This window comes from Anopheles marshallii, chromosome 3 (assembly GCF_943734725.1).
Source record: "Anopheles marshallii chromosome 3, idAnoMarsDA_429_01, whole genome shotgun sequence".
In the NCBI taxonomy this organism is placed as follows: Eukaryota; Metazoa; Arthropoda; class Insecta; order Diptera; family Culicidae; genus Anopheles; species Anopheles marshallii.
Window position 1 is genome coordinate 67,633,842 of NC_071327.1, and position 27,825 is coordinate 67,661,666.

Below are 27,825 nucleotides of genomic sequence, written 5' to 3' on the forward strand. Positions count from 1 at the left end.
TCAATCTGACAATGATAAATTATTGACCTAGCCTGTCAGGCTTTAATTTAAGTGGGGAAACAGGGACGGCAACTTAAAAACAACCTGAAAAGTTTAAAGTTTTAAAAACCAGTTCAATTTTAAAGAAGTTCTAACATCACGAAGCTTACGAAGATCTCCGAAAAACAACGAAGAATCAGAATCAGTAAACGCATTCTCGTATGAAAACTTACAATTTCAATGTTTCTTAAAACACCTTTGTTCTGAATTCGGTTAAATCGGATCGTTTTAATCGATAATACCGAGAATTCTTAAAAACCGGAGATTGTGTAGAGCGTTCATTAAATTGATTGTGGATTTTTCTTTAAATTGATGGTAAATTGGTTTCTTTTTTCAGATTCTCAATGATAGATTCCCAAGCAAACTTCTCTTTTGAAACTTTAATTGGTTGCCATTTTGTTAAAAAACTTAAGGCTTAAGATCAGTATTTTTTTACATTTCTGGTTTAAAAATGCTGGTAATATCACAAATTCTAGTCTTTTTAAAGCTCTCCCAGTAACCTCTTGCTAAAATGTAAATTTTTATAGTTATTGAGCATATTTTATCGTACTCTCGCATAAATGCTCTCTCGTACAATTATTTCCAAACCAACGATTGAGTAGTTGTTCTCTTTATTTACACTATCTGATCATCATGTCCAATTAGTTACACATCTGAATCACATCCACGTCTTGCACAAACAACATTGTGCTTCTAATAAGTCACAAGGCTCAGCAGCAACAATAGTCCGATCAATTTCCTCTTGATATGCTTCTGGTGCGGACAAAACATCCACGCCCCAATATCTCAGCACAGTGAAGTCTGCAAAGTTCCGGTTGGTCTTGGCGTTGGCGCCACCGGTCCACCGTATGCCGTACGCAACGGAAGCAATGCCGCCGAGACCAAGGAAGGGGACGCGGAAAATCATAAAACATTCTTTGCCATTTTGCCCAAAAGCCAAATGATCAAAGCGGGCGCGTGAGTACTATGACTCGCGGGGCCAAAAATGTAATTTCTCCTCGCTTGCGTTGGCTCTCGCGCTGTCGAAAGCTTTTTTTTTTTGGAAGGGTGATGTGTGGTGGCATCAGCTTTTTTGGACCAATTTGCTTCGACACATAGTGACAGATTCATTAGCGTGGAATAACATTATGATGATGGGTTGATGAAAATGTAGCGGCAGCTGGTCGAAATGAGCATGCTTTTTCTTGGTTTATCAAAATTTATGGGTAACAATAAAAAAAGCAATAGAATAAAATCGACATTTCAACTATAATTTATAAATTTCATTCATTTCGCGACTCGCCGAACCTGAAGAAACCAAATTACGGTCGATAAAACGATATAATGCCGAATGTTGTATCACCCCCCCACACCGTATGTGTCGGCATGTCCATGTCCATGATAGCGGGAAAAGATTCTTCCAATTCCACACACCATTAGGAGTGACTTCTCGGTCTTAGTCGCTCGGACCAACCCAACACACCGTGACAACGGAAGAACGTGCATGAAAGCGAAATACATAAAACAAATTACGGTCACTAATCCGGGCGTAATCATGATTAAAACTAGTCACGCTTTCACCCCCCCACGCAGATGGGGGTGCACACGTGCAGTGAAGGAATGCCGCAATGGGTGTGGCAGCAGTACCGTACCCTGGCATGTGTGCGAATACCATCGAAAGGATGCTATTTAAACCAGCACGCTCCTGTGCGTAGTTCGCAAGTGGCGTTATATCCAGCGTTATTTCGGGTCGATTTTGTCGAATTTCGGTGAAAAGAGAAATAAAAACAAATTTTGCAAGATGAAAGCAAAGCCGGAAAGCCCTAGGAATGAAGCAGTTTAGGCAAAAAAAAAGAAAAAAAAACGGAACCATCTTCCGCTAGGGTGACTGCCGGTGACACAATCTTTGATCTTTGTGTACGGAGCTTCGACGTTGGTGGCGTGAACATATGCTCTGCTTGGTGTGCAACCCAGAAGGCACTTTACTCATAAATTATCGGATTACATTTGCTTTTACTGCAAAATTGTTATCGAAAATAGTATTAGCCACCAGACGTGGAGAAATTTTCCACAAAAATCCCCTTCCAGCAGAGAGAAATTTCATCGAAATAACATGAATTACCAAGAAATAACAAACAAATCATGCCAGCGATCTATAGTTTTTGTGGCTTTTAGGAAATATCTCAATCAAAACCCATATGCTTCGAAAACTATCTCATGCTGTAATGATAGCATATCATAAAAAAACACACACACACGTTGGAATCGGTTGTTGTTATAAAGGAAAATGTCAGCTCTACACCGTTTAAGTGCTTGTTCTTGTAATCAATAACATCAACATAATGCTTACCCTAGCGTACATTCCACCCTGCCAGACCCGTATCATATCGATCGTGTGGAGATAAATGCTTATCAATCTGTTCCTTCCGCTGACAGTTATTCATCAATCTCGTACCATAAATATTACATTTGATTAGATATAGACATATTTGTTGCTGTAAGAATGGATCTTTTTTTGAGGGAGTAGCGGTGGACTGGTCGGTTGCTTGTAATCAATCAATAATTGCCATACGAAGAGTGAGACCCTTGATCGATACCCCTCGATAACGTTGGTAAGAGACAGTGTTGCATTACGGGAATAGATATTGAAATGGACCCGAGACCTAATGCCCCAATAAAACATAAATTAGGTTTTTTTTTCCTGGAGATTAACTTTTAAACTTTTTTTTAGATTAACTTTTAATCACTTTTTTAAACTAATATGAAGATTTATGGTGCTAGAAGCAAAATATGCCGAAAAAGAAACAGTTGCTTCGTGGATCACATTTTTGAAGAAACTCAAAGAAAGCCGTCTGCTAGGTAGACGAAAGATTCTTAAATTCCTTGGTCGTCAAGACCGGTATGCATGAACCGGTAATATAAACATGCCAAAAAGCTCACCACAAGCAGGCTGTACTTCAGTAGTGGCGGCTTCAGCATACTGAAGTCATGAGAAAAACAAACAAGAACCCTTTAGCACGCAACATAACACACAACATAACACAAACATCAGCACATCCGTTGCTTCGCAAACAGGACACATTCCAGTGCTGGAAGACAAAAATTACACCGCAAACTGGTAAGGAGAGTTCATTCTCTCGTGCAGTTGCGGTTGCTGTCATTTATTTAACATTTTTTTTTTTGAAAGCAGAACATCAGCATTGATTAAACTAGGACTTTGAAAGCGTTTGAAGATGCACGTTCAATTAACATTTTACTTAACTGTATTTTACATAAATATATATCAGATATTGTTTTTCTTTACAAATAAAATATATTATTTTTAGCTTAGGGAAACTTAGGGAAAAACAAGTAACACCGCAGCATAAAAAAGGACCTACGTCGATGCAACCGACAGATTCGCAGCAAAACTGTCGTTAAAATATACGCACCCGGATCAGTATGAAATTGAATTTTACAATCTTATCCCTACGGTAAACGGAAGTTCGGTCTTTTTTTATTTTCATTCCATGATTTATGCGAACTGGTGGGAAGGAGCAGAACAAAAATCAATCTACTTCCAAAGCTTCGAACAGGAAGAGCTTACATCAGGGGTAAGCCTTTCCTTTTGATAGGTCGACATGGTATAAATCTGTGCTCCATCTCTCAAGGATTTATCTGAGGTGGAAAAAAGGAAACGCATGTGTCCCGTCTAACTGGCTTCGACACTCTGTTATCGGATTAGGTAAGGTAATAAGCGGAACCGAAAAATTTTAAACTCAATAGATTCAAATCGTAGTTTTTTTTTTGACAATATACTCAATCTGCTCTAACGCAATAGTAAGAATATTTAAAGTTTCTGTTATGAGTTAAATTTACTGTCAGAATTAATTCATTTTAAAGCGATATATTAATGGAGAAGAGAAAGTTAGTAGAATTCAATTCCAGCGAGTCAAATTAACAAACAATAGAAATGAAAACAAATCATCATTATTGTATTAAAATTAAAATACATATAGTTATTTAACTGTGTGTTTTTCAAACTAAATGACTGGAAACAGATATTCAAGCAAATTAAATTTTACAAACTGTTTGACCTGAATCGTGAATAAATGTTCAAAATTTCCAAATTTTCTCACTCAACATATCGTTTAGAATTTCCCCATTGTTCAGAAATTTGTGCGCGATGACATCGTTTAAGTCAACATCCATCCACTTGGTGGAAGAACGTGCCCGGTAAGCCTCCATCAATGAAAGGGTATTACCCGGTAAACGCCCACGTTGGAACTGATTTGTACGATGGCTTAAAACAAACTCTTCCCCCTTTCCCCACAGTTTCACAATTACCTAGAGCCTGGCCCATTAGCAAACAGAAGGCGCCAACATTCGGGACGCCACAATCTACCGGCCACTTACAAACTGACACTCGATTTCACCACCCGTCAAAAGGTCGCAAAAGATGCTGCTCGGGCAAACAAAACCCCTCATTCAACCCCCCCCACCATAATATGCTCGGGTTCCATCATTATCCTGGGGATTCTGCTCGAAATGAACTTTTGTCGGCTCGGAGTTTTCCAAACGAGCCGGAATAGTGCGTGTTGAATGCCGTTCCACCCAGCCCCAAAGAACGTACCCCTTTACGCAAGAAAAGCCTCACAGCGTGTACGCCCAGTTACGCCCGGCGCAAAAGGTGTACCAGTTTGACGCACGCACCCGGGAGGGGTCTGTGAAAAATAGCATTATTTATTTTGTTGTATTTTAAAGAAAACAACTTTACCTGCCAACCGTCGATCGTGGCGCGTTGCAGGCAATGAATAAATTTAAATATTTGAATATCAATCGCTTTTACCGGACAAGGGGGTTGCGAACGGGGTAAAGTTTCGAATGCACACCCACACCCCGGGGGGTTGGTACCCCTGTTCTTGGTCCGGGGGGTGGTAAAGCTTTGTTTGATCAAATGAATCCCCGCATCGGAAGTTGTTTGCAAGGGTTCAAGGAAATTTGCTCGCCGCTCGTCTCATGCGCTCCCGGAGATTTCTTCGCCGAACCGCAGCCGTGTTCGCACGCACGCATAGGGTGTTGTGTAAGAGAACTTTGCATTAATTACGATTACTTCTGGCTAATTGGACAAGAATTGAAATTTACTACGTGTAACCGATCACCAGGGCGAGGCCGGAAAACAAACGTAAAAGATAGGGTTGACGGCACAGAAAGGCTTTAATTTATTGTAAAGAATATTGCTAAGGATTATCTGCGCAGCTACTGGCAAACATCACATTTGGGTGGAAAGTTTCCATGGAGACGCCTGGTGCTCGGTAAAAAATAATTCGATCCTAGCGTAGATTTGATATTAAATGCATTGTTTCTTGCTGTAATAATATATTCCGTTACAGGAATAAAACAGTCTATATCATTCTAGATCGGTCTGACACAGCACGCCCAATGTTCATGATTATTTATATCTGACGCAGTATTAAAGAAGGAAGCTTCCGATTCGATTAACTTCGTTTTAATAATTCACACCGTTTCGAACGACTAGACGGAAAACCTTAAAAAAATCAATTTGCCTTTAGGCAGATATCAAAGCACAGCAGGCCGAAAGTCAACTCACGTTAGTAATGCCGGATTACTGAAGTCGGAGGACAAATTTGCTTCGAAACAATCTCTGCTTTCTTTGCCATAAACATGAGGAGGTAAAGATCACAGATCCCATTATTCGCTTGCCATGCTTTCTTCGTTTACCAAATGAGATGGAAATTATTTCTCGTAAATTGCGCGTTTGTATGGAATATCATCGTTGAGATGAATTTCTAGCCCAAAAAAGAAAAAAAAACCCTTGAGGAGGTGGTACCGCAACCCTGCAACCACCTTTAACGATGGTGAAGATTTGTAAGACTGAGCCTGAAGAAAATTTGGAACCAGAATATAGACAAAAAATCAGCTAACGAGCGGATAGCATCAGCTCGAGGTGAAGAATATCTCGAAACACTGACAGTCGTCCCTTTGGCTAGACAGTTTTAGCACCTGTGCTGGTTTTTCTTTTTTCATTCATTTTCATACTTGATTTGCTTCTCTGGGGGTTTTTATTTTTATGAGCGGCAATGTGGTTCGCAAACTTTCTACTGCAACTCGAAGATCCATTCTTCGAAAACGGCTCTGTGAGGTAGGACAGAAAAAAAAACACCGGCACATAATTCTGAGAAACTGTCTCATTCTCTCTCTCTCTCTCTCTCACTCTCTCTCTCTCTCTCTCTTTCTCGACGAAGAAACACATTACACGTACGCGTTCCTATTGCACGATGTACTGATTTTGTCCTCCAATGTTTAGGCTTGACTTTCTGGGGACGGTTCTGTTGTTGTTTTTTTTTGGGTTGTTTTTTGGCATTCTTTTCATTTTCAACGGATCGGCTCTAGCCGGCTATCTGATCTCCGTAGGCGGGCCCCAAGTCGGCATAATTACGACAGTGCGACGGCACAATCGTCATAAAACTGGTGAGCATCATCGTTCGCTTTTATGGATTTTAGCGACGTGAACGCAAATGTTTGATCGAGGTTTGCGTGGCCGCCTGCCGAAAATGCTTTCATTTTGTTTAAGCTAAAAATCTATCACCATAAATCTGGCCCGGTGGGAAAGAACATTTGGATGGGGTGGTCGCGGTGGGTGTGACGATACCGTAAAAGATGGTATTAGGAATAGGCAAAGGAATAGAATAGGCATAATCTGTCCGCTTAAGAAAAAAAGGGACGGTTTAAGCACGGTTAGCAGTGTTTCATAAGCGCTAAGAATATCCAAAAAGTGGTTAATTTTTAATCATCATCATCGAGTTGTTCAATCCACCATTAAACCAGCAGAGAGGGACAAAATCACTTAAACCGGCACGGGACGACGAAGACCCAGCAGTGGTTTGGGCGCGTGTGCAAAACCTCCAAACCGCCGTATCAAAACCCGGGGCCTGGGGCTGCCGGGCAATAAAACGATCCTGCTAGACTTTATGTCTGCACTGTCAAGGACCTTCGGCCAACAAACTCAAGGACGGCAGGTTCTCCCATTTGCCAGCGCTCTTCTGCTAGGCGAGAAGGCGCTCGAAGTTGCCCCACACGTTACAGTGCGAGAGAGTGCCTCCGGATTTCGAATTATCTTCGCTTCTGTTTCTTCGCCCTTATGGTAATGAAATCCCCGGATGGTGAATTCCACACTGGTGCTGGCGGGCCGACCAAAACCAAACGACCACCATCGAATAAAAGACTTCATTCGGTGCCAGAAACGTGTCACCAACCGGAGCCGACCCCTAAACTACCTAGCAACCGATCGGTTAGAAACCGTAATCTTCAACCTAATGCCCACTAAACCACGCCAGAGAAAGAGAGTGTATAAAATGCGGAAAAGCATAAAAGAAACGAAAAAAAAAACATGAAAGCTAAATCGCACGGATAGATGGACGCTTGCCCTGTCGTGTGCGGCGATGGTAGATTTTTGTTCGCCGGATTTGTTCCTCTAACTTTTGACATCACAAGGACGAGTCGAATTTTTGCAGCTCAAATTGTTTGGAGAGTTATTCCGGCGAACTAAACCGGCCGAGGAAAAGAATGCTACGCTTCTAGATATTTTCCCGGCGGGAAAACTATCCGGAGAGAAACACATTGCCCGTATCGGAGAAAACCGGAGCATCCTTACAACCATCTACCATTTTGAGGTTCAAAGCGAAAAAGGAGATTGGAGAACATCCAACCAGCGTGCTGGAGTGTGTGTGTGTGTGTGTGTGTGTCACAGGTCACAAACCAATGTCAAAAAGAATGCGCGTAAAACGACAACGTAACGATGCCAACAACTGAAAAGCTCTCGATATAGAATGTTTAACCTCTCTTAAGGGCTCTTATCGTTCGCTGATTCTTTTTTCGATGTATCACACGCTTCAAAGAAATAACGAAACAAAGTCGAAACGTGTTAGGGAAGTTTGGTAATAAAAAGCCCCCCCTCAGTCCGAAAAGGTTTAACAGGAAAACTTTTGTTTATGGTCAAGAATTTAGGAAAATTCTTCATCTATTGGCAGAAGGGTAAACACACACTAGCCTAGCAATGGCAATTCACTAAAACAAAGGACAACAAATATGAAGTGTGAATTACACACAACATATTTTGTTACAAAATTCCTATCCTCAATCATTTGTCTCACTTGTTGCAATGTTACTTAAATATTGATGAATAGAATGAGTTAACAATGCTACACAAAATATGTTGTCCAGCTTAAATAATACTTTTCGAAGATGTATTTTACAGAGAGATATTAAATAACAATGGCTAAATTCGATAATCCAGTTCCAATATCTGTCGAAGATTGCAAATCATTATACCTTAAAATAAGTCCAACGAGCAAGTTCTTCCCCATTAGAATGCGCATACGATTTACCAATCGATATCCAGGAGTTCTCTTAAATCTAAGAACAAATTAGCTTGTAATTTTTATTAGATCTCCCTAATTCCTGCACTATTGTCTTGTACCTGACAACAATTGGCAAGAAATGGAATTCCGCTGAAGCGCACTGGCAAATGATCTTCACAATGTCCATCACCCAAAATTGCCCTGCGACCTAGGCAAGCTGAGGAGATGGTTACACGCTGCAATCAATAACTGGAATTCGTACTCCAATTCGCATACAATAGGATTTTAGAGACTCAATTTGCCTAAAATCCTTTAACTGTCTGTGTCTATTTGTTGGGAAACTTTTAAACCCAAGACTCCCACCCAGGGCTCCTACTATTCCGATGAGAATTTCTCACAGCCGTACAAACCATGGATCTACAGACATCCACTCTTCGACTTGTACAGTGCAAATCTTCTATTAAAGCTCCTCCGATAGCCTTCACGTGCATCATTTGTTATTTTTTTTATTATTTTGATTTAAAAATAAACCTCAAACTTCAAGCACCAACATCTCTACAAGTTGACGACCGTAAAATCAGAAAAATAACACACCATAAAACCATAAACACTGTGTAAAAATTGTAACATCAGACCGATCATCAGCCAGCCAGTATGACGAAGAGATTTTTTTTTGTTCGAAAACATTGTACAGCTAAAATATCTTCAGACAATACTGACAGCCCAATTATGAGTGGTAGTTTATGATCCCCGGTAGGTGTCGGGAGAAAAGTTCCTTGTCGTCCATTTCGCCTAGACATTGCTATCCGGGTGAACTACCACCCGCCAAGCAACGTACGCATGCTTTGCTACCATTGCAAAACTGCAATCTCTGCAGGATGTGCTGCTAGACAGCATCAACAGCCCGGTTGGGGTATAAATAACAACGAGTCACTCCGGTGTCTCGTTGGGGCATGACAGAGTAACGACTCTTTGTGCCCGTCTACAGCGAGTGTTTGTCACACGTTTGTAGATATCATCCCGCCAGACTAGCAACGCCACAAACGAACAATCAAGCCAGTGATGAGGTACACGAGGATGAATCGTGTGCAGCTTGATGCAGGTTTTGTATTGCAACTGATGTTTGTAGTTTGCATAGATTTTATTTGTGTACGAACAGCATACATCATCCTAAACGATAGCAACAATAATTACAATAGACCGTTGTTGCCTGTTTGCTCTCTGCTTCTATTGCGTCCTGCAGTCTTCTGCCATTGCAGCTACAATTCAACCTGTCTGGCCGAATAAAACCCAAACAAGAAGCACGAGAAAAAAATACACATTTGCGGAAAAATAAATAAAAATACACTAATCCAATCATGTTTCGGTTCTTCAATAAATCGGTTTTACCCTGATCCCCATCCGGAGCAGCGGCTGCACGCGATGGCAGCTCATGCGCCGACGAGCCGCGCATAAAAACCGATCATATTTTGGCTGCGATTGTACGTTTTGATTGGCCAGAATTTAATTTACCCTGCATTGCCATACCCTCGATGACATCGATGAACCGGCATACAATTGGAACCAGCGCTGGCGAATGGATGCAGCAACAACTAACAAAAAGGCTTTCCTCCATATTTGGAGCGGGCAAAATGGTTGTTCGCTAAAATGCTTGGCCCCGGGGTTGTCCGTTGCATATTGAAACTGACCGGTGCACAGTAGCCATAGCCAATTGCAATTGCGGAATGAATCCACACAACAGAAGGAAGGGATGAAAATAAACTGCTCATTAATATTCAATCAATTTGATGCATCCCTTAGTCCATTAATTCATTGGGGCTAATTATGCTGCTGATAATACCCATAGAGTGCGACCTTTAGCGGGTCTAATGAAAAATAGTGTAAAGCGCGGAAAGGTGATAAATGATTGATTGAAGTGTTCTATGCAACAACAAAATTATAGCGAACGAATAATGCAACATTAATTGACTCGACAGCCAAAGCTTTGCGATAAATTAGCAAGCAATAAAAAGGGTAGTTCGGTGATGATATTCCGGTGACGGTGGGGACGGCTTGCACACGACAAGAAGGTTACCAAAATATAACACAACCAGATCGTCATTTCCCACTACGTTGTTCGGAAAATCCTCCTTCTCCTGAGAGAGAAGAACCGAAAGACAGACGAATAAATTGTAATAGTAGTCACACCATGGAAATAAATGCTCTCGAAGCGAATCGTGTTCCTACACAAAATGTCGAGATTTGAACCTTGGCCGGGCGTGATATACAGCAGTGCATCACCTGATTTTGCTATTTGGTAGGGCAGATCACTTCATTGGAAACCCTTTCTAATAGGAGTCTCCAGGTCCAGTGGTGGAATTAGAACCATTCTTAAATTCTTGTTGAACTGGAAAAATTGCAGAGCTTTCTCAAATATTATACTGGAAGCTTTGCTTAAAATCGATTGCATCTAGCAAACCTAAAATAAAATGTTGAAAGATTCTAGCTCTACGTCAACATATTTCGGTTCAACTTGAAAATAAGTTAAAAATGGGTCCAATAGTGCCAATGTAACAAAACATTTTGGAATATTGAATTAACTCAATGTTCAATTTACTCAATCCCTTGCACTCTAACTGAAGATTCTTCAATCCATCTGAAACTTAATCACTGTTTTACATAACTACCCTAACATAATGCGATTTGTATGTATAATCTTAATAAAAAAATATGTGTATACATTGATATTTAATTAATTTGTTTTCACCATAGAAACTACATCATTTCATGAAGTCAACAACAAATTCAACAACAAGTCATTACATCAACAAAAAATAGAACGTAACCTCTCTAAATATTGCACCACATAACAAATTCGTTCAATTTCTCGCACACATGAATATTTATGATCGAGATCTGTATTTGCTCTTTTCGCCTACCCCAAACATTTAACAGACTTTGGAAGTCAAAAAAGAAAGAAAAACAGATCTTCGAACCGGTGCCAAAAACTGTGATTTTTTTTTTATCAAAAAACATGACAAAAAGTCAAATTCAAACAGCAGCACAAACAAATGTCCGGATGTTGCAGAAGCAAGGAAAGAAAAGGAATAAAAAAACGTGTTTTTCTTTGGCTGTCACTTACACCCATATTATGCTAGACAACGGCAGCGATGGCGCTACATACCCAGGTCCCAGTAACGATCCGGTGCGTAAAAGCGCTGAAAAAGCTCACGTTGGTTGTGCTATTTTTTGACGGGCCCATGTGTGGCCGCATCAATTGGAGGCGCAGTAACATTGTGACTGGTGGAACATTTACCAAGGAAGCCAAGGAAACAACTTGCCCGAAAAAAAAGAAGACTCCATAGAAATGGTGGCTTTTCCATATTTTGGAACGCGGCCCATATTGTACCACGCCTGCAGTGAACCAGGTTCACGGTACACATACCACCGGTACTATGCCACCGGTAATAAGGAAAGGAAATTGATTTTCCATTCAGATATGACAGAAACACGTTGTAGTAATCAACTTTTCCGCTCCGATGTATGTTTGTGAGCGCACAAGTGTCCTGGCGGCCACCGGACAGATACCGGCCGAATAATGAACGTATTGATTCGAATGGTCCCAGCCACTAGTCACAGCATTCCCTGTTTTCTCATTAACATCCAATCAAATGACGGTGTTCCGTTTTGTCATCGGAACGATTTTGGCCAGTCGTAACGAAAGGCTTATGAGCGATATTGGGTTGATTTGTCCCCAGTCCTCAATTTCTATTTTTTGTTTTTTGCCGAGGGAAGAGAGGTTCCGATTTATCGTGCCCATCTTCATCGTGTGCCGCACACACACACACAAAATGGACCAATTTTCCATTTTACCAATCGACACTAATTCACCCCAAGGTTGATCCCTATAGCGCTTGTGGCCAGTGGGTCGTCCACCGGTAGAAGGCAGCAAACGGTACACAGGCTAAGGACGATTGTCGGGGTTTTATGTGTGCATGGCATGTTGAATTTACGACAAAACACGTTACCCTCCCATCATCCATTTCCGCTTCCCCCGACCAATGTTCCCTTCTGCAATGGTGCGTCTTCCGTGCGCACCAAAAAATTTAGGACATTTCGATGAATCAATCGATGCCACTCTGAAGTGCTTTTCGGCCGAGGGCTAAAATACATCCGAAGCAGCGTTTCGTGTTTCGTATGAATAATTTATGATTTATTGACCAACGGATAGATCGAGCAGTGGTATGTCCTGCCGTGGTCGGCCAGTTGATGTGGAGAGAGTCTGGAGTCCGCTGGAACACGATTACCAATACCCATGGCTGCATTGATAGTGGGACGTTTGGTTAGGACGATCGCTTTAGGTCTAGTTTCGGGGAATAATTCGCTCCACTGCCGAGTCCGGTTCTGGGTCAACAACGGAACCGGTTGTAGGATGAGAGCGCTGAGATGAACTTCAATGCACAGACACATCGGCAAAATTCGGATCTTCGTTCTGCATCGGAATGAGCTATTTTCCCTGGAATCTTCTCAAGTATCCTTGCATTTTTTTTTTTGGCTTATCGTAAGGCTTTTAGTTTTCTATCGATTTTCCTTCTATTCTGGTACAATGGTAAGCATTTCTTCGTTCCAATAATACCAAGCAATGCAAACACTGAAAGCCACTTTCTTCGATTTGAAAAGCACACCACAAAAAAATGCCAAACATCAAGCGGCTCGCAATTGGTAACGTTCCAAGGAAATGAAATTGGTGCCCTTTTTTATTCCACTTTTGAATGGTTTTAATGCTGTTTTGCTTCTTGGGCACAGAAAAAAAACCCCTCTGTGTTCCTATAGAACTGCAATTCCCGCCAAGTCGAAGAAGAAATAACGCTGCAACTATCAACTGTTCACAACTGTGCGTAGCTAAACCCATAGTTCGCCGACGAGACGGGAAACAAAACGAACCCAAAACCCTGCAGACCTTTCGGCGGTGGCGCCGTCGATCGGATGGCCGCGGGAAAATGTGAAGAAAAACCGTTCGACAGGTGCACCAACCCGTAAACAATATTCCAAGGCCAGCAGACGGGCGACGCCATTTAGCCAGAGAACGGATCCAACAACCGACCGAATCGACCAACTTTCGTCTCTTTACAGGGAAAAGGTTATGATATTTATGCGACAGCACCGGTAGCCTGTCAGCGTTTTATTGGTGCCATTTTGGGTAGGGCAAACAAGCGCCAGAAATCAAATCAAACGTATTGTTGTGCGCTGCTCCACGGCCGCGTGATATTTGTTGCTGCCGAAAGTCTGATTAGTGGACGTGGGCTGCTGCGTGCATGGTTCTGCTCTTTTGAGGCACACCACCATTCATGCTGAAGCAGAATTAGCAGCGTAAAATTAAAGTAAGCAAACAAATATGCTAACCATTTCTGTTGATTTATTGATAAACGGATCAGAGGTCCAAAGGGGGCCGACCCGAACGGACGGACGATGTTTGATTTATTTACCTTCCACCGGCACCACACAGTGGCGTCCGGGCATTTGGTGCGATTGAAGGTTGACGCATGAAGGAAACATGTGTTCGGATATGATTGTATAATGTCGTTGATAAACACCAGAAAACCGAAAGCATGCTGATGCCAGTGCATGAAACCTGGCCGGCATCGGCAGCTCTCCCAAAGGAACCAACGAACGGCACGCCGCACGCATGAAGATAACGAGTGTATGTTTTTCTTTGAGACCTGTTCAGACACACGGCGTGCCGCTTTCGCTGTGGTCGTGGTTGGCGTAACGATTTTGGCAGTGTGCTGATAAGAAGCATTCATGTGCAAACTTTCGGATGTGATTTTATTTGTTGTGTACTGTTGAAAATCCAATCTTCAACTACACAATACGTTGGGACGGATTGTTGTTTATTCAAACAAGGTGCTGGTGGAAGAGCATAGAGCACGGTGATATAATCGAATTTTTTTATCGAAAACATAAAAAGAAAACATTATCAACACTGGTTAAGGAACAAAAAGGTTATTGGAGTTTAACCATTTCGGTGTATTTTACCGAGTTTTCCAAATTATGTCAATCAATAACCAATTTTTTTTCTAATATATTGGCCAAGGAAATCTTTCTTTTAATATCGATCGAAAGCGAGAAATAGCATTTGTTTTATACATGTCACACATAGAGCCACTGTCTATCTTAAGGAAAATGTTGCATTCCGCAATTCCAGAATGTCTTCGATAGATGGAGGGGGAGTCTTAACTTCTGCTGCTGAAACTTCACTCTTGGCATCAGGAGCTCATCAGGAATTCTTTTGAAGTATAGTTTTCCCTGTACTCCGCAAGAAGTTCTGCCCATTCATTAAGAGTTGGGTTTCTGATAACATTGATCTGAGAAACTACGAAACGTTCTACAAAATTGTTTGTTGAAATGAGTATTTTCGTGGCGTTCTACTAGTTATACGGAAAAAAACATTCAAAGTGTCAATATAGAATAGCGAACTGACCGTTCCTCATGAACAAAAAAAAAACTATCTCAAGAAATTAAGCACATTCCACAGTAAGTGAAAAAATAAACTATTTGAAACACACAAAAATAATTTTTCTTTTTATAGTCTAACCTTCCTAGTCTATTATATTTTTAAATATAGTCGGAGACCTCTCATTTAGGTCTAGAATAATGGTTGTAAATAAGGTTGATACCAAGCTGTGTACTTTTGTTGATTGCCGCACAAATTAATTACATTTTGTTAATGAAAAGTGGAAATGGAACTAAACGGAACTGATATCCAATTTAACATGTTTGTAAACTCCTTAAATATAATCAATATCGCTTCATAACGTTTCTTAAACTTAACATCCAAATTGTTTAAAACCCATATCTTTAGCTTCTTAATTTAACTGCCTTAACAAAAAACTTTATTAGAATAATAAAAAATAAAGCCATCACACAAACTCAACAAGCATAGCAAGAACTTTTCCGTTCCTCCGAAAGAACTTCCTGCCGCAATTGAAGTCACTAAAAAAAAATCTATTACAATACCAAATGTTTCCCCTCAAGTACATTAGGTTCAAATACCCTCCCGGCAATCATTTTCCGGCGATGGAAAATGAATTTGAACAAAAAAATCTTCCATCTCGGCAGGCAAATGTAAACTCGCAAAGGAAAAGCAACCCAACAATAGCAAACTGTCACTCAAATTGTGCGAAAGTGGATGCGCGCAAAAGGAAAGAAAAAAAAAACAACCCCCACCCCCGTCATCGAACATCGGGCGCGTGGGGGGCTAAAATTTGGTTCCAACAACAAGTTTTCTTTTCGTCCCACACCTTTTCACGCACGGTGATAAGAAGAAGGTGCGTAACATGGGTTAGATGGTACGCGAAACGGTACGATGGAATGCTAATTTCCATGACGTAAACACAAAAAGGGATCGCTGCATGGGATCGGGCATAACTTTCGGCCTCTTCTTTCCGCCGGTGCTGGCGCCTGAGATGGAGGCTGAAAAGTTTTAACGAAAACCACCCGCATAAGCCAGGAAAGCGGAACATGTTTATGGAAAATCGACAGATGAGAACCGCATCCACCACCCCCAGGCGCAAAAAAAAAAACATACAACCACCGTATGTCGTGCGTGGTTTTTGTGCTGTAATTAACGAAAATGTGATCTATTTTTAAAAAATCGCTTGCTGGTGCTGTTATGTACAATTTGTTTGGTGTGTTTACACTACTTGAAAACCGACGAAGTACATTAAGTGTGGAAGATAACACTTGAGGCAAAACACAACGTTGTGCATTAAAATTATCCACATCCAGAATACATTAAAGCTCGAAAATACAACGTTGCTAGTCACATTTTCAATTACTGCCAAATGCCATCCGCTACCAGTAACCGGTTACAAGACAGTTCGTTTCAACGCATTAAAATTTAAAAATAAACCCCACAGCAATTTTTAATTCAGCAGGAGCAAACACGGAACAGGAAAAGAATCCTCCACTCCCCCTCCCCCCCCCCCCCCCTCTCCCTCCCTCACCAGACAATCGGCGTAAGACGTGCATAACGTGAACCCTGCAAACGACGACAACAGGTGCCTTTTACTTCTCTCACCACTGCCAGATGGTCGGGCGCGGAGGTCAGTGCGGTGGGCCAGAAACCACTTCCATTCAAAAACACGACAACATGAAACGATACGGCAGCCCGGGTGAATGAAATGGAAAATGGATCAAATGTCCTCTCTTCACCTTTTTTTTTTTGTAGCCTTGGCGCTCGTTAAAGCACAACAGCGGTGTCGGTTTTCCCCAAACGATTCCTTCGCTTCGCAGTGCTGTTGTTGTTTCTTTGACTGTCGTTTTGTAAAATGAACCGCTTGACATCTCCACTTTCCATTCAAGTCGTTTTATATCCCCCCCCTCCCTGTGTGGGAGATGCCCTGTGGATAATGTTCCACCGCTACACACTTTACAGCCTGCCCTGCGTTTTGATGCTATGCCCTCTAAGAACATTGTTTATAAAAATTGCATTCTCAAATGCAACAACAACCGGCAGCGTTGACTAGACGACTCGTGCTGGGGAGTATTTCTTCAAAGCCATTGTTGTGTGTGTTTCCCCTCAAGCATATGACGTCACAACATGCGCTGATTATCTGGCCAGCCACTCCTTAGCCGAATGCTACCGGGTCGAGCGCAAGTTGCCACGATTTAGACGAGCTGCTCAGCTGACGCGTTTTTGATAAATATATGGGATTATGATCGGCGTTGTGAACTGCCCGCTGAAGGCACACGTTTCACAATAGGAGGAAAGATTAACTGCTTCTGCTTTACTGTTCTTTTACTCGAGTTTCGTGTTTGATAAAAATTGCCTTCAAGAACCGAGTCGGTGGGCAGGCAGTTAACATCTAAATTGGTACATACCAATTGACATGAGAATTGTTTTTTTTTTGGGGATTTAGCCATCTCCATGATTGAATGGTTAGACTTAGTAAGATAAACGATATTACATTGAAATAATATTGCAATTATTATGCAAAGCCGTGGTTTTATATCCAAGTTTCATTCCTCACCCATTACGGAGAATCATGCTGGAATTAATTGCTAATCAGGTAAAACTACTGCTTCCAGGCCACCGAAATAATTGGAGCACTCTGAATCACTCATAGTCGAAGCGCTGTCGAAGACTTAAAAAGTTGTAATAGACTGGGTCGTCTATTGCAATTCTAAGGACATGGCCAAGGTATCCACAAGCCCTCAGAGAGCATTAGTTAGTGTAGATAGCGACATTGCACAACTCCTTAAAGCTCGTAATTGAAGCGAATCCTGATTTTTTACTGTTGTCTTTTCACACATTTTCAAGACCAAACATCCTTCAGAGTATGTTCCCCTCGAATATCTTCTTTTTTATTGGCACAACAACCCCAAGAGTTCTAGAGACCTGAATGAGACCTTTTTCGGCTTTCTTTGACTTTATTTACCCGTACGCAGGATTGTACGGAGGATCGGGATGGGATTTTGGACCAGTCCTGTCGTACGATGACCGGCGCCGCTACCAATTACACCACCGCGCCACCCCCCTCCCGAATATCACCTTTGGAAACAAAGTTCATGTCTCCGAGGCGTATGTAAGTACTAGGGCTATATAGATTCTATACAGTCCTGTTCCAATATCAATGTAATTGTCATCGAACCTAGAAGAGCAAGATGCAAAATAGAAGATGGCAGGAAGCACGATGGAAAATAAATTCCTCTAACGAAGCGGGTCTTAATATTAGTTCTTGGATATCGTCCACACTTATTAGTGTTGGGACAACCTGTTTCAGATTCGTGAGTATGAATGAATGATTGAACTGAATGAATGAATTTGAATCTTTATTTCAAAGATTCATCGATCCTCTGAGATTCATGAATCATCCAAGATTTATGACCTTCAAGTAGCTCGTCCGTTTGGTCTTGCCCCCTTGGCCTTCAGTTGAAAAAAAAAAAATGGTGGGAACAGGCAAAGGGACAGGCTAATGCTCTGTGAATTTATGATTCTCACGAGAGTCAACTCCTGATTTGAATGACTCCTCACTAAAAATTCATTTGAATGACTCTTCTCAGAAGATTCGTTAAGCACAACACAGACTCTTACCTTCCGCAACGATTGATTCCTAGCTAAGCTGTTGAACAAGGCGGCCATTCCTCCGTGCCCAACTGGCCGCATTGCTTCGGCCCTGGCAAACAACATGTGACAGGTGAGCCGATATGCTCCGTTCGATGCTACCTTCGGGGCTGCCATGTTATGTTTAAAAACCGTGTGCCGTTTTATATTTTCACCCAAAACTATGCAAAAAAAAACACACACACAAACCGTTTGGCCGGAAGAATATTTTCGCAAAGATCACAAAATCAACGAATCAAAATTATAATAAAAACAACCACACGCACGGCGCACGCACACACGTAGGTTCGGACGAACAAAACACGTTGAAAACAAAAACCACACACCACTCACACACTTGTTAAATGCACTTTAAATTATGCACTAACACAACACGGCACACACACATACACCACGTACACTGGAGTGGAGCTTTAAAAAAAGGAAAAAAAAAAACGATAACAAGATTGAAATGCACGCTTTGATAGATAAACAATAATAACACAGGGCCAATGTAGGTGCACTCGTCACAGTAGCATTGGATTTGTTTTTGTTTCCTCTTTTTTCACTCTTTTGACGCATTACATACGCACCAGTGAGGTAACTAATTAGCACAATAGTAGTAACAATATTTACACACAAAATCGGGCCACTGTATTAGTGCTTGTATAAAATAACACTTCCAACAAACAAAACAATAGTGTTGCACGATTTTTCTCTCCCTCTCTCTCTCTCTCTCTCTCTCTCTCTCTCTCTCTTTTGCTCTCTCACTTTTGGCCTGCCTTTCCAATTCGCGTTAGGGTACGCATCTTTTTTCATTCTTCTTCTCTTCTGCTTCTCGCTAACGCACCATTTGGAGCTCCAGGCGAAGGTGGTTCTGCTTAAAAAAACGCATGTACACACACACACACATAACCGGAGCCGGAAATCAGGGACAAATTTTGGCACACCATCTTCACATGCACCGAGCCTCGCACACCGACCCACATACGCACTTCATGGAGCCCATCTCAGACCGATGATCTTGGCCGCTTCTATCGCAATCGTTGCGTTTTATTTTTGGGACCGATGATCGCGCGCGCACTGGCTATTGTGTGTGGAATGGAGCAACCGGAGCACACAACTACACACGTCCGAAGCGAAAAAAAACCGGTCTGGCAACGTATTGCTCCATAGCCGGCAGGTCGCGATGTCGTGGGTCTTAACGGGAAATGATTTTTCTCTTCTACCGGGATTGATCACAACGCACACTTTGATAATTACAGCCTACTTTAACGTATAAAAATAAACACAATCTTTGTTCTCTATTATAAGTGTTAAAATATTTCTCTTCGTTCTTTATTGCGGTGGTAGCAGGCAGAACAGTGTTACAGCAAGCGACCAGCACTCAGACCGGCGTTTTTTTTCTTTCTGTCATTCCCGGGCATTGGAAACTTTGGCCCGTGCCGCAAACGTTTCGCTGGATGCTGTCTCCTGTTGGAACACGGCACACTTATGCCTTTTGCAGCCAACGTGCAGCAAAACAGGTACGGTCACCACTACCAGCACAACAATTTTGGGGCGGTTGGATGTGTTGGAAGATGATACCAAATGACTCACTGCTGGAATTGCACATGGAAAAGAACCCCACAGAGCACAAGGGTGGGGGTTTATTTTCAGACTACTTTGACACTTCGCCCTTTCATACGCACACACTCTACGCACCTACAGCTGCTGGAACAGTGGGGACACCCCAAAAACACACACACACACACCCGGTCGGTTTTTTGTCGGGCAGAAAGACACGGAAGGACGACAGCCGGGAAGGAAGAGAGACACGCGGAAGGGATGTGTGCGTATTTGGGATTTTTTTTCTTTCCTTCTTTCGAAGCTATTTTCTTAAGAAAATCACAGCCCGACAGCGGACGACCTTTACTTCCGCAGCACAAACGGCACAGCGCGAACTGTTCGTGTAGGAGCTGATCAGCTAAATAAAATCCACCCGAACGCAAGCATACCGAGCAGTTTCGACAGCACACATCCAGCGAGAGAAAACAATGAGCGGTGTGTGACTCTTTGCGTTTTGTCTCGCTTTGCCGTTCGACATTCCGGCAGAGGTTTTGCTATCGGGCCATCCCATTCACTCCACCGTGTGCGAGCGGTATACGCATCCGGGAACTAGCGCTCCGTGATGGCACGGGTAGTGATGGCACGCAATACACAAACGTCAAACACTGACAGCCGGGACGTTTGCATGCAAGTTTTGCAGGGCAATGTGGTGTGCAAGGAAATAAGACAGGGATAGCCACGTGCATTTTGGCAATTATAAAATCAATTATTGATTAATAATGGATATGGGATAAATGAATGATTTTTTTAAAATAAAACAACATTGATGAAAACATTGAAAAATTTTAAGTTTTTTCGCATACTTCACACAAACTGAAGTATTATCAGGTTACAATGCTTGAGAAATTCACCTGTACGCTGGAGCTATGCAAGGGGATAACAGGAACAATGAAAAGAGGAATACTAGGGGATATTAAAATAGAATAGGGAAACTAAAAGAATAATGGTAGCTTAGGCAGAGTTACAATCGAAGCGATCGATTCGATCCAGTTAAAACAATACAGAAAAAGCCAAAGTGTCTTACTACCAAAGAATAATTCTTGGAGGAGCCAGTTCAGATCAAAAGAACAAAGAAAATACATAGATATTGAGGAATTCAGACCTGGAGAATCTGTAGAACTGATGAGTATCCCACCAACAAAGCATGAATAATGAGAATTCGCACTTTTCTCACGAAAGGAATAGCTCTCGTAGGTTAGAATTAATAGTTTTGCTAGCCCTCCCATACTAGTATATTGCAGGATTCGTCAACTGCCGAAATCCTTTCGGAATCGTACTCGAATCATGCGCCGTGGAAAATTTGAAATTCGATTGAAATATTTCATGTAGAAATATTTCATCATTCTCGCTCTTAAAATTTTGAGCGTTTCGAACGGCATAAACCTCGAATGCTTCCGATTGCTGCAATTCCAAAAAGTCCCTCCTTACATTTATTTATTTCGTCTAACTTAGAGAAATCGTACATGATTAATTTTTAACACGAACATAGAGCATTTTGTGCTAAAAAATAGCTATCAACAGTAGGAAACAAACAGAAGATGAACGAACGAAATATTCTACAGTTTGCAAATGGTCCATACAAGTGAGACTACATGCGTTAATGAGTGAGAGCAAATAATTTTCTTTCATTTTCAATTTACAGTCTAGTAAAAAAAAACCCGGAACGATATGTTTCATTTGCATTGATGTCTTCATCCCGTTGGAACACGTGGGCGGGATGGTGACAAGATTTTTATTTCAAGTCAGCCGAACTTGAACGCTGTGATAATGTTGCATCGCATTACTATGTCTCCTGCTAGCACGCGTGTTTATCGACGTACTGGATTTTTGATGGATTTATTACACACTACAACGCTCACGTATGTTTGTTGGGGGAGATACTGGCTGAAAGCAAAATGACCACCTGGGCAGGGTTTTGTTTTCACTGCGGCGAATGATCTTACACACGAAATTTGCAGTACTTCTTAGTAGTACTTAGTTGCCCGTTGGTGTCGCTTTTCATCCTCCTTTACTGCCTTATATTTACATGCTGCTTTAAACATTCTTCATGGCGCGCGGGAACACGCGACCGTGGATTGTTGATTTTTTAGCTGCAGTTACGTTTGTTTTGCGCAACGGAATTTTCTTACTGCCTACTGGCCGCGTATGTAATACCATCATTTTTAGGCATTAGATCCACCACCTCCTCTCCAGCACTTCATTTAGAACCTATCTAGTACTTTACACTTGTGCCACCTGCACAGGCGTGCTCCACAATGTCGCAGAACCACAAATACATCTCATTGTTGTGTTTAACGTTTGATACAATACCTTTAACAATTGCAATTATTGTATTCACACCACGAAGATAAAGGTATGGCAAAGGTGGCACGCATAATCTGACCAAAATAGAAGAGATTTATTTTTCCAGTTGCCATCTCCATCGGTTGAAACGTTTAGCTAGTTAGCATGAACTAATTCTCCCCGGAGAGAACAAAACAAACCAGTGGGTGTGTGTTGTGAGTGTTGTTTTTTTTTTATAAGAAACTAACCAACTTTAAAAGTATCGTTTAAACGTCCTCTAATCCTGCTATGACTGATTATACCTTCACTATCTTATTGTTTTCCCACACTCTCGTTATCTCTGTTTTCGATATGTTCGTAATTTGCTTTCGGGTTTCAATTTGTAATTAGTTCCGCCTTTGTCAAGTTTATTTTTTTGGTTTTGATGCTTAATACCCTACATTTAATCATTTTCGCTGCACGAAACAGTAATTGATAAATTTTGTTAAATTTCCGTATTAAAGTATACTTCCTTTACGGAGAAGCTACGAACCTTAACACATCGGTCGGAACAGGTCGTATTAACCAGTTACTTTTTCGTTCGTTTCATGGATAAATAACATCGTTAAGTACCACGTGTAAAATCATCAACATAAATTTAATGCGATGCAAACAAAACCACTTCTATGCTGTAAGTACTGGCGTATTATCAGCGTTATTGGGGTTTTGCTCATTTTGTTTCCGTTCCTTCTCGCAACATACGCCGCCTAACCCACCAAACTGTTAAAATATCGCGCAACTGTATACTTTACATTTAAATTAAACGAACATTGGCCATCGACTAACTGCATGTTCGTAGTCGCATAATCTTACACCCTTTCTTATTGTACTAGCGAGTGGAGTTACATGAGCAAAATAAAACATAAGGGAAGAAATAATTATATCACTTACATAGTTATGGCTAGATGGCTGCATTTGTTACTGGTGTATTATCCAGTTGCATCGCTTCGTTCAAAAGCAGATCAGTTCCATCCTACATTCTGCAGTAGCAGCAGAACTTCATGTCCCTGACGACTAAATCTTGATTCAAGCAGTTATGATAATACGATAGACAATATCGTACGTAATCGACAAAAGCAATTGCGCGATGTAACGAACCACTTAAATAGTCTAATAATCACAAGCTCAAGAATTTAGCTGCGAATGAGTTGTTGCTGCTGCCAAAAGAAGAACGAACTCTGAGGTATCTTTCCTACGATAAGTGATTCTGTCCCTCCACGCTGAAAATAACTCTCCAGCGGAATGAATTGTCAAACTGAAATGTAACGGTGATCTAACACAGTACCATAAATATCCTACGAGAGCAGTAAGGCATCTCTCTCCCGACAAGAATTAACTTTACATATGCGCACAACATAATCATAACGAAGGAACCCACGTTATACTAGCAAAATATGATACACTCTTCTCACATCACAGCGGTTCATATGGACAGCGGGAAACATCTGACTGACTGACTAATCTGGCCTAACATCTAAGCTTAAAACCTTACGGCATTAGTGCATCTCGTGCTGGACACCAATGTCCACGTGATACTTTTTACAAGCTGTACAGTTAATATGCTCATCTAGTGCTGCTGCCCTACACTCTCATTTACCCGCATTGTACCCGCACACGCTCCCACACAGCTTTCGTTTTTATCTAAAGCAGTGGAATTCACACGCCATTCGCGTCCCTTAGGCATCACGTCAGCATCATCACGTTCGTTAAGACGTCACCGATAGATCCTCCTTGAGCCATTGTGGGATTGGACGTGAGCCTAATTTCTTCAACAGCTTCACCAGCGCCTGATTGTGGATGCGATAGTACCTAAGAAGAACAAAAACACCATCAGTGATCGCACATTAAGATGTCGCACTTTATAGCGCACTTACTTTTGGAGCATTTTGGCACTCCGATCGTCCATCGGCGGATACTGGCGACCTTTCGACTTGCCGAGACACTTGTTACGATTATCGGACACCACCTGGCAGTAGAAACCCTTCTTATTGTCGAAACGTAAATGTCGGCTGTAGTCGTACGGGGGCAGCTTTAGGAAACGCTGCAAATCATTCATCACCGCTACCGGGTTCGATTTTAGCTGCTCCCCATCGATAATGTAGAGCTGTTGCTGTGGATAACAGGCGAGCCATCGTTCGAGATGTTGTGCGTACTTGCCGGGATTGAGGCAACGATTGCGCAGATCTCGCAATGCCTTCGGTTCCGCTTCTGAGGCAGTAATGACCTGGAAAGATAGAAGGTTTTGATTAGTAATGAAAGTGCTCCAGCGCTTCTCAAGTGCAGTTGACAGCAAATACCTGATAAAAGCTGTAGTTGTTCGCTATCGGATCTCCGTGGGCCTTGATGTGCTGGTACCAGGAATAGGCTCGTTTGGCGGGTGATATCAGTATGGTTACCAGCTGTGCTTTCGGCAACAGTGCATGGGCTCGTTTCGGCACGAGTTCCCCGTCGAAGTAGGTGGCAGACTTTTCAAACATGAACTTATCATCGGTATCATTCGGCTGTAGGGGGAAAAAGTTCAGATACCAATCTAACCCACGGTAATAGTTATTCCCGTTGAAGAACTGAATCTCCTCAAACGTGTCCGAGTTGGGGAGGTTGCTCGCGACCGCTGGATGCATGCTCAGAAACGTATAGAACGCCGTCGAGCCCGTTTTCTGTGGTCCAAGCCCCAGCAGCTTGGGCAGTGTAGTGCGTCGCTTGTTACCAGCCCAGATTTTCGCGTGCCGCGGATCATCCGCCGGATTGCCCCAGATCGGATCACGCTCTTCCGGGTGCAGCTTGAAGTACAGCTCGCCAAGCTGTAGCGGCGGTACGGACGTCAGCTTCAGATTGGTCCAGCAGCGCAGGAATTTAATAACGGACTCGAACGTGTACAGTGCTAGCCGATCGTTGCCGTAGTTGGACATGTGCGTCATGAAGATGTTGATCGGGTTGTACACGATGGTTTGAAACAGTTCACCGCCCCGGATCGATTCGTCCAGCTTGTCGCGCCCACCGGGATAGCTGTCGATGCAGATCGTGTGCGTAAACAGACCGCAAGTTTGCCGGGGCAGTACCATAATGTTGCGGTGGATGAAGCCGCGGCGTAACCGAGCCGGTCGAAGATGCGGGTACTCCTCGGTCGAGGTGACCTTAATGTTCCAAACCTTCTTCCAGGCGGTGTACAGCAGTTCGTGTGCGGGATAGACACCCGAATGATGCGGCGATACCGAATATCCCGAGTCGGTCGGTATGCCGTGTTCCTTGGCGAAGTCTTTGTTCAGCATCATGTCGTTCATGAGCTGTGTCACGTTCTCGTACAGATGCGGTTGCTGATGGTTCCACATGTGCGAGAACCAGTTAAACTGGGCCACGTTACGCAGCAGCATATCATCGCCCAGATTTTCCTCGTGCGTCCCATGGTGGAAGTACTTTCCGGAGAAACCCAAATTAAACCGGAATCCCGGCACCATCTCACCGATGCGGTTCTGCGTTGCAATCAGTGCGTGTACATCGTCCGGCTTCAACCGCGTTCCCTTCTCGCCAACGAAGATGTCGTCTATGTCGATCAGTACACGGCGTTCCAAGTTCAAGCTTAGCTGCCCGTGGCTGAGATAGGAAAGCGAGTCAAGGAACAGCAATCGATGCAGCCAAAACTTCAAACCCGAACCGAACAATATTCGCTGGATGCCATCCACCTGACCGTGATCCTGCAACACGGTGGCCAACGGGGGCTGCGCAACACCGTCCGTTGGGTAGTCCATCACATTCTTCTGCGCCCATTCGAGCGGCTCGTACCCGCTGTGATTGTGCTGAAATATTGCCCAATCGCTCCCGGGCAGCGGACCCCATGCGGTATCGCCTGCACGCGTTAACCGAAGGATGGGCGAGCCAGGATTCAAACTCGCATCCCGTAACCGCAGATTCGTGTGCACATACAGCGGAAAGCCGCGCAGCTGTGCACCGACCAGCGTTTCCTCGCTCGGGCTCACGAAGCCAATGATGCCGACCGAATAATCTCGACAGTATTTGTCAAGCAGCTGCCGGTTCCAGTTGTCCATGTTGAGATATTTGTCTAAATTTTCGAACACAATCACGCCATATCGGCCCTTGTCCTGATTCGTCAGTACCGGCAGGCTTTTGCCGGCAACTTCTACTTTGTACCTACGGAGGAAAAAAAGAGAGTGATAGAAGAGCTTTGTTAATAACATGATTCGTACAGTTAATTGCAGTTCATAAAGTAGAAAAGTTCGGAGTACTTGTTGTAACTAAGTAAGTAACTGCAAGGAGTTACTGGTCGTTGCCCAAATTTTATAAGGTTAAAGTTTGAAGTTGAAGATTTCTGTATCTGATTTCCCAGTTAAGCCGTTTATTTGCTTGCTGCTTAAAGCTGTATTTCGCCTGGAAGAAGGTTTGGAACAACGACATATAACGAAATTACAGTCCAAGGATTTAACTCACCGTCATTCAAACCCGCATACGTTTAATTCTTAGACCATAATTCTTAGAACTTCTAGATTTCTTGAGAAACAAATCATTTTACGGATTTTATCGAATTATACAACAAAATATTGACCAATTACAACTCTAAAATTGTTAATCTAAATTCATATACTAGAAACATTGTCATGAAGTAAATTATTCAAATAATGGCTCTTCTTTCTATGATTGCCCTAGTGTTACTCCTCATTTCTACCAGTTTTTAAGTGAATTTCTTCCTATACAAACAAATATTGCTTAGCATTAATTACACTTTAACTAATGCGATGCTGCAAAAAAATAGCTTTTGCTAAGTTGATACACCCCATTTTCGATTAATCTTGGTTTAAAAACTTATTTGTAATCATCGCATTTCATTTGTCCAATTGTCATTAGGGTCCAGCGAGCGTTCCAAAATTAATGCTCAGAACAGACCGTGGTGTTGTTTTTGCTTCTGACACGATAACTCACCATTTGCTCGCTTTTACCGACTTTATCAACCGAATGGCGAGTGGCTCAGATATGATTTATATCACATGCCACCCGTTTGCCTTTCCTTTCATAATCGAGACAAAACATATTAATCTTCATTCGTACGGTCAACCTCCGCCCGTTTGCTGTCGAAACTTTGTACCTTTTGCTGCCGCAAAATGCAGGAGACATGCAGATGAGACCGACGGACGGCCGATTTTGCGGCATGGCATGCGGTTGACCAGCGTGCGCGCGGTAGAAATGTTCCATCCGCCCATATTAATGACACTTTCACCGAAAGCCCATCTCAAAATTACTTTCCGGCTGTCATCCCTTTTGCGGTGCCGGACAGCAAGACAACCATCTTGAGACGGGATTGGCGAGGTTTCGGGTATAATCTTCATGAAAACGGCAGCTTCTTGCGCCGTCCTGTTCACTTTGACGCATCTTTGCGAAACGGTTGGCGGGCCGGTCCAACCAAAATGCACAATTAATTCAGCA

General features: G+C 42.4%; 2 protein-coding genes across 2 annotated transcripts in view; both read right to left on the reverse strand.

Moving 5' to 3' along the window:
* Positions 1-18,600, reverse strand: part of LOC128715971 (calcium uniporter protein, mitochondrial) — a 104,490-nt gene extending 85,890 nt beyond the window's left edge. Inside the window, exon 1 of the mRNA XM_053810894.1 lies at positions 18,454-18,600. Within this exon, the coding sequence (XP_053666869.1) occupies positions 18,454-18,600 (147 nt within the window). The remainder of the gene's footprint in view (positions 1-18,453) is intronic.
* A 5,498-nt stretch (positions 18,601-24,098) lies between these two features.
* LOC128711521 (bifunctional heparan sulfate N-deacetylase/N-sulfotransferase) overlaps positions 24,099-27,825 on the reverse strand; it is a 40,295-nt gene continuing 36,568 nt past the window's right edge. The window contains exons 3-5 of the mRNA XM_053806401.1: positions 24,690-26,538; positions 24,267-24,616; positions 24,099-24,201 (exon numbers count right to left, since the gene is read on the reverse strand). Coding sequence (XP_053662376.1) covers positions 24,099-24,201; positions 24,267-24,616; positions 24,690-26,538 — 2,302 coding nt within the window. The remainder of the gene's footprint in view (positions 24,202-24,266; positions 24,617-24,689; positions 26,539-27,825) is intronic.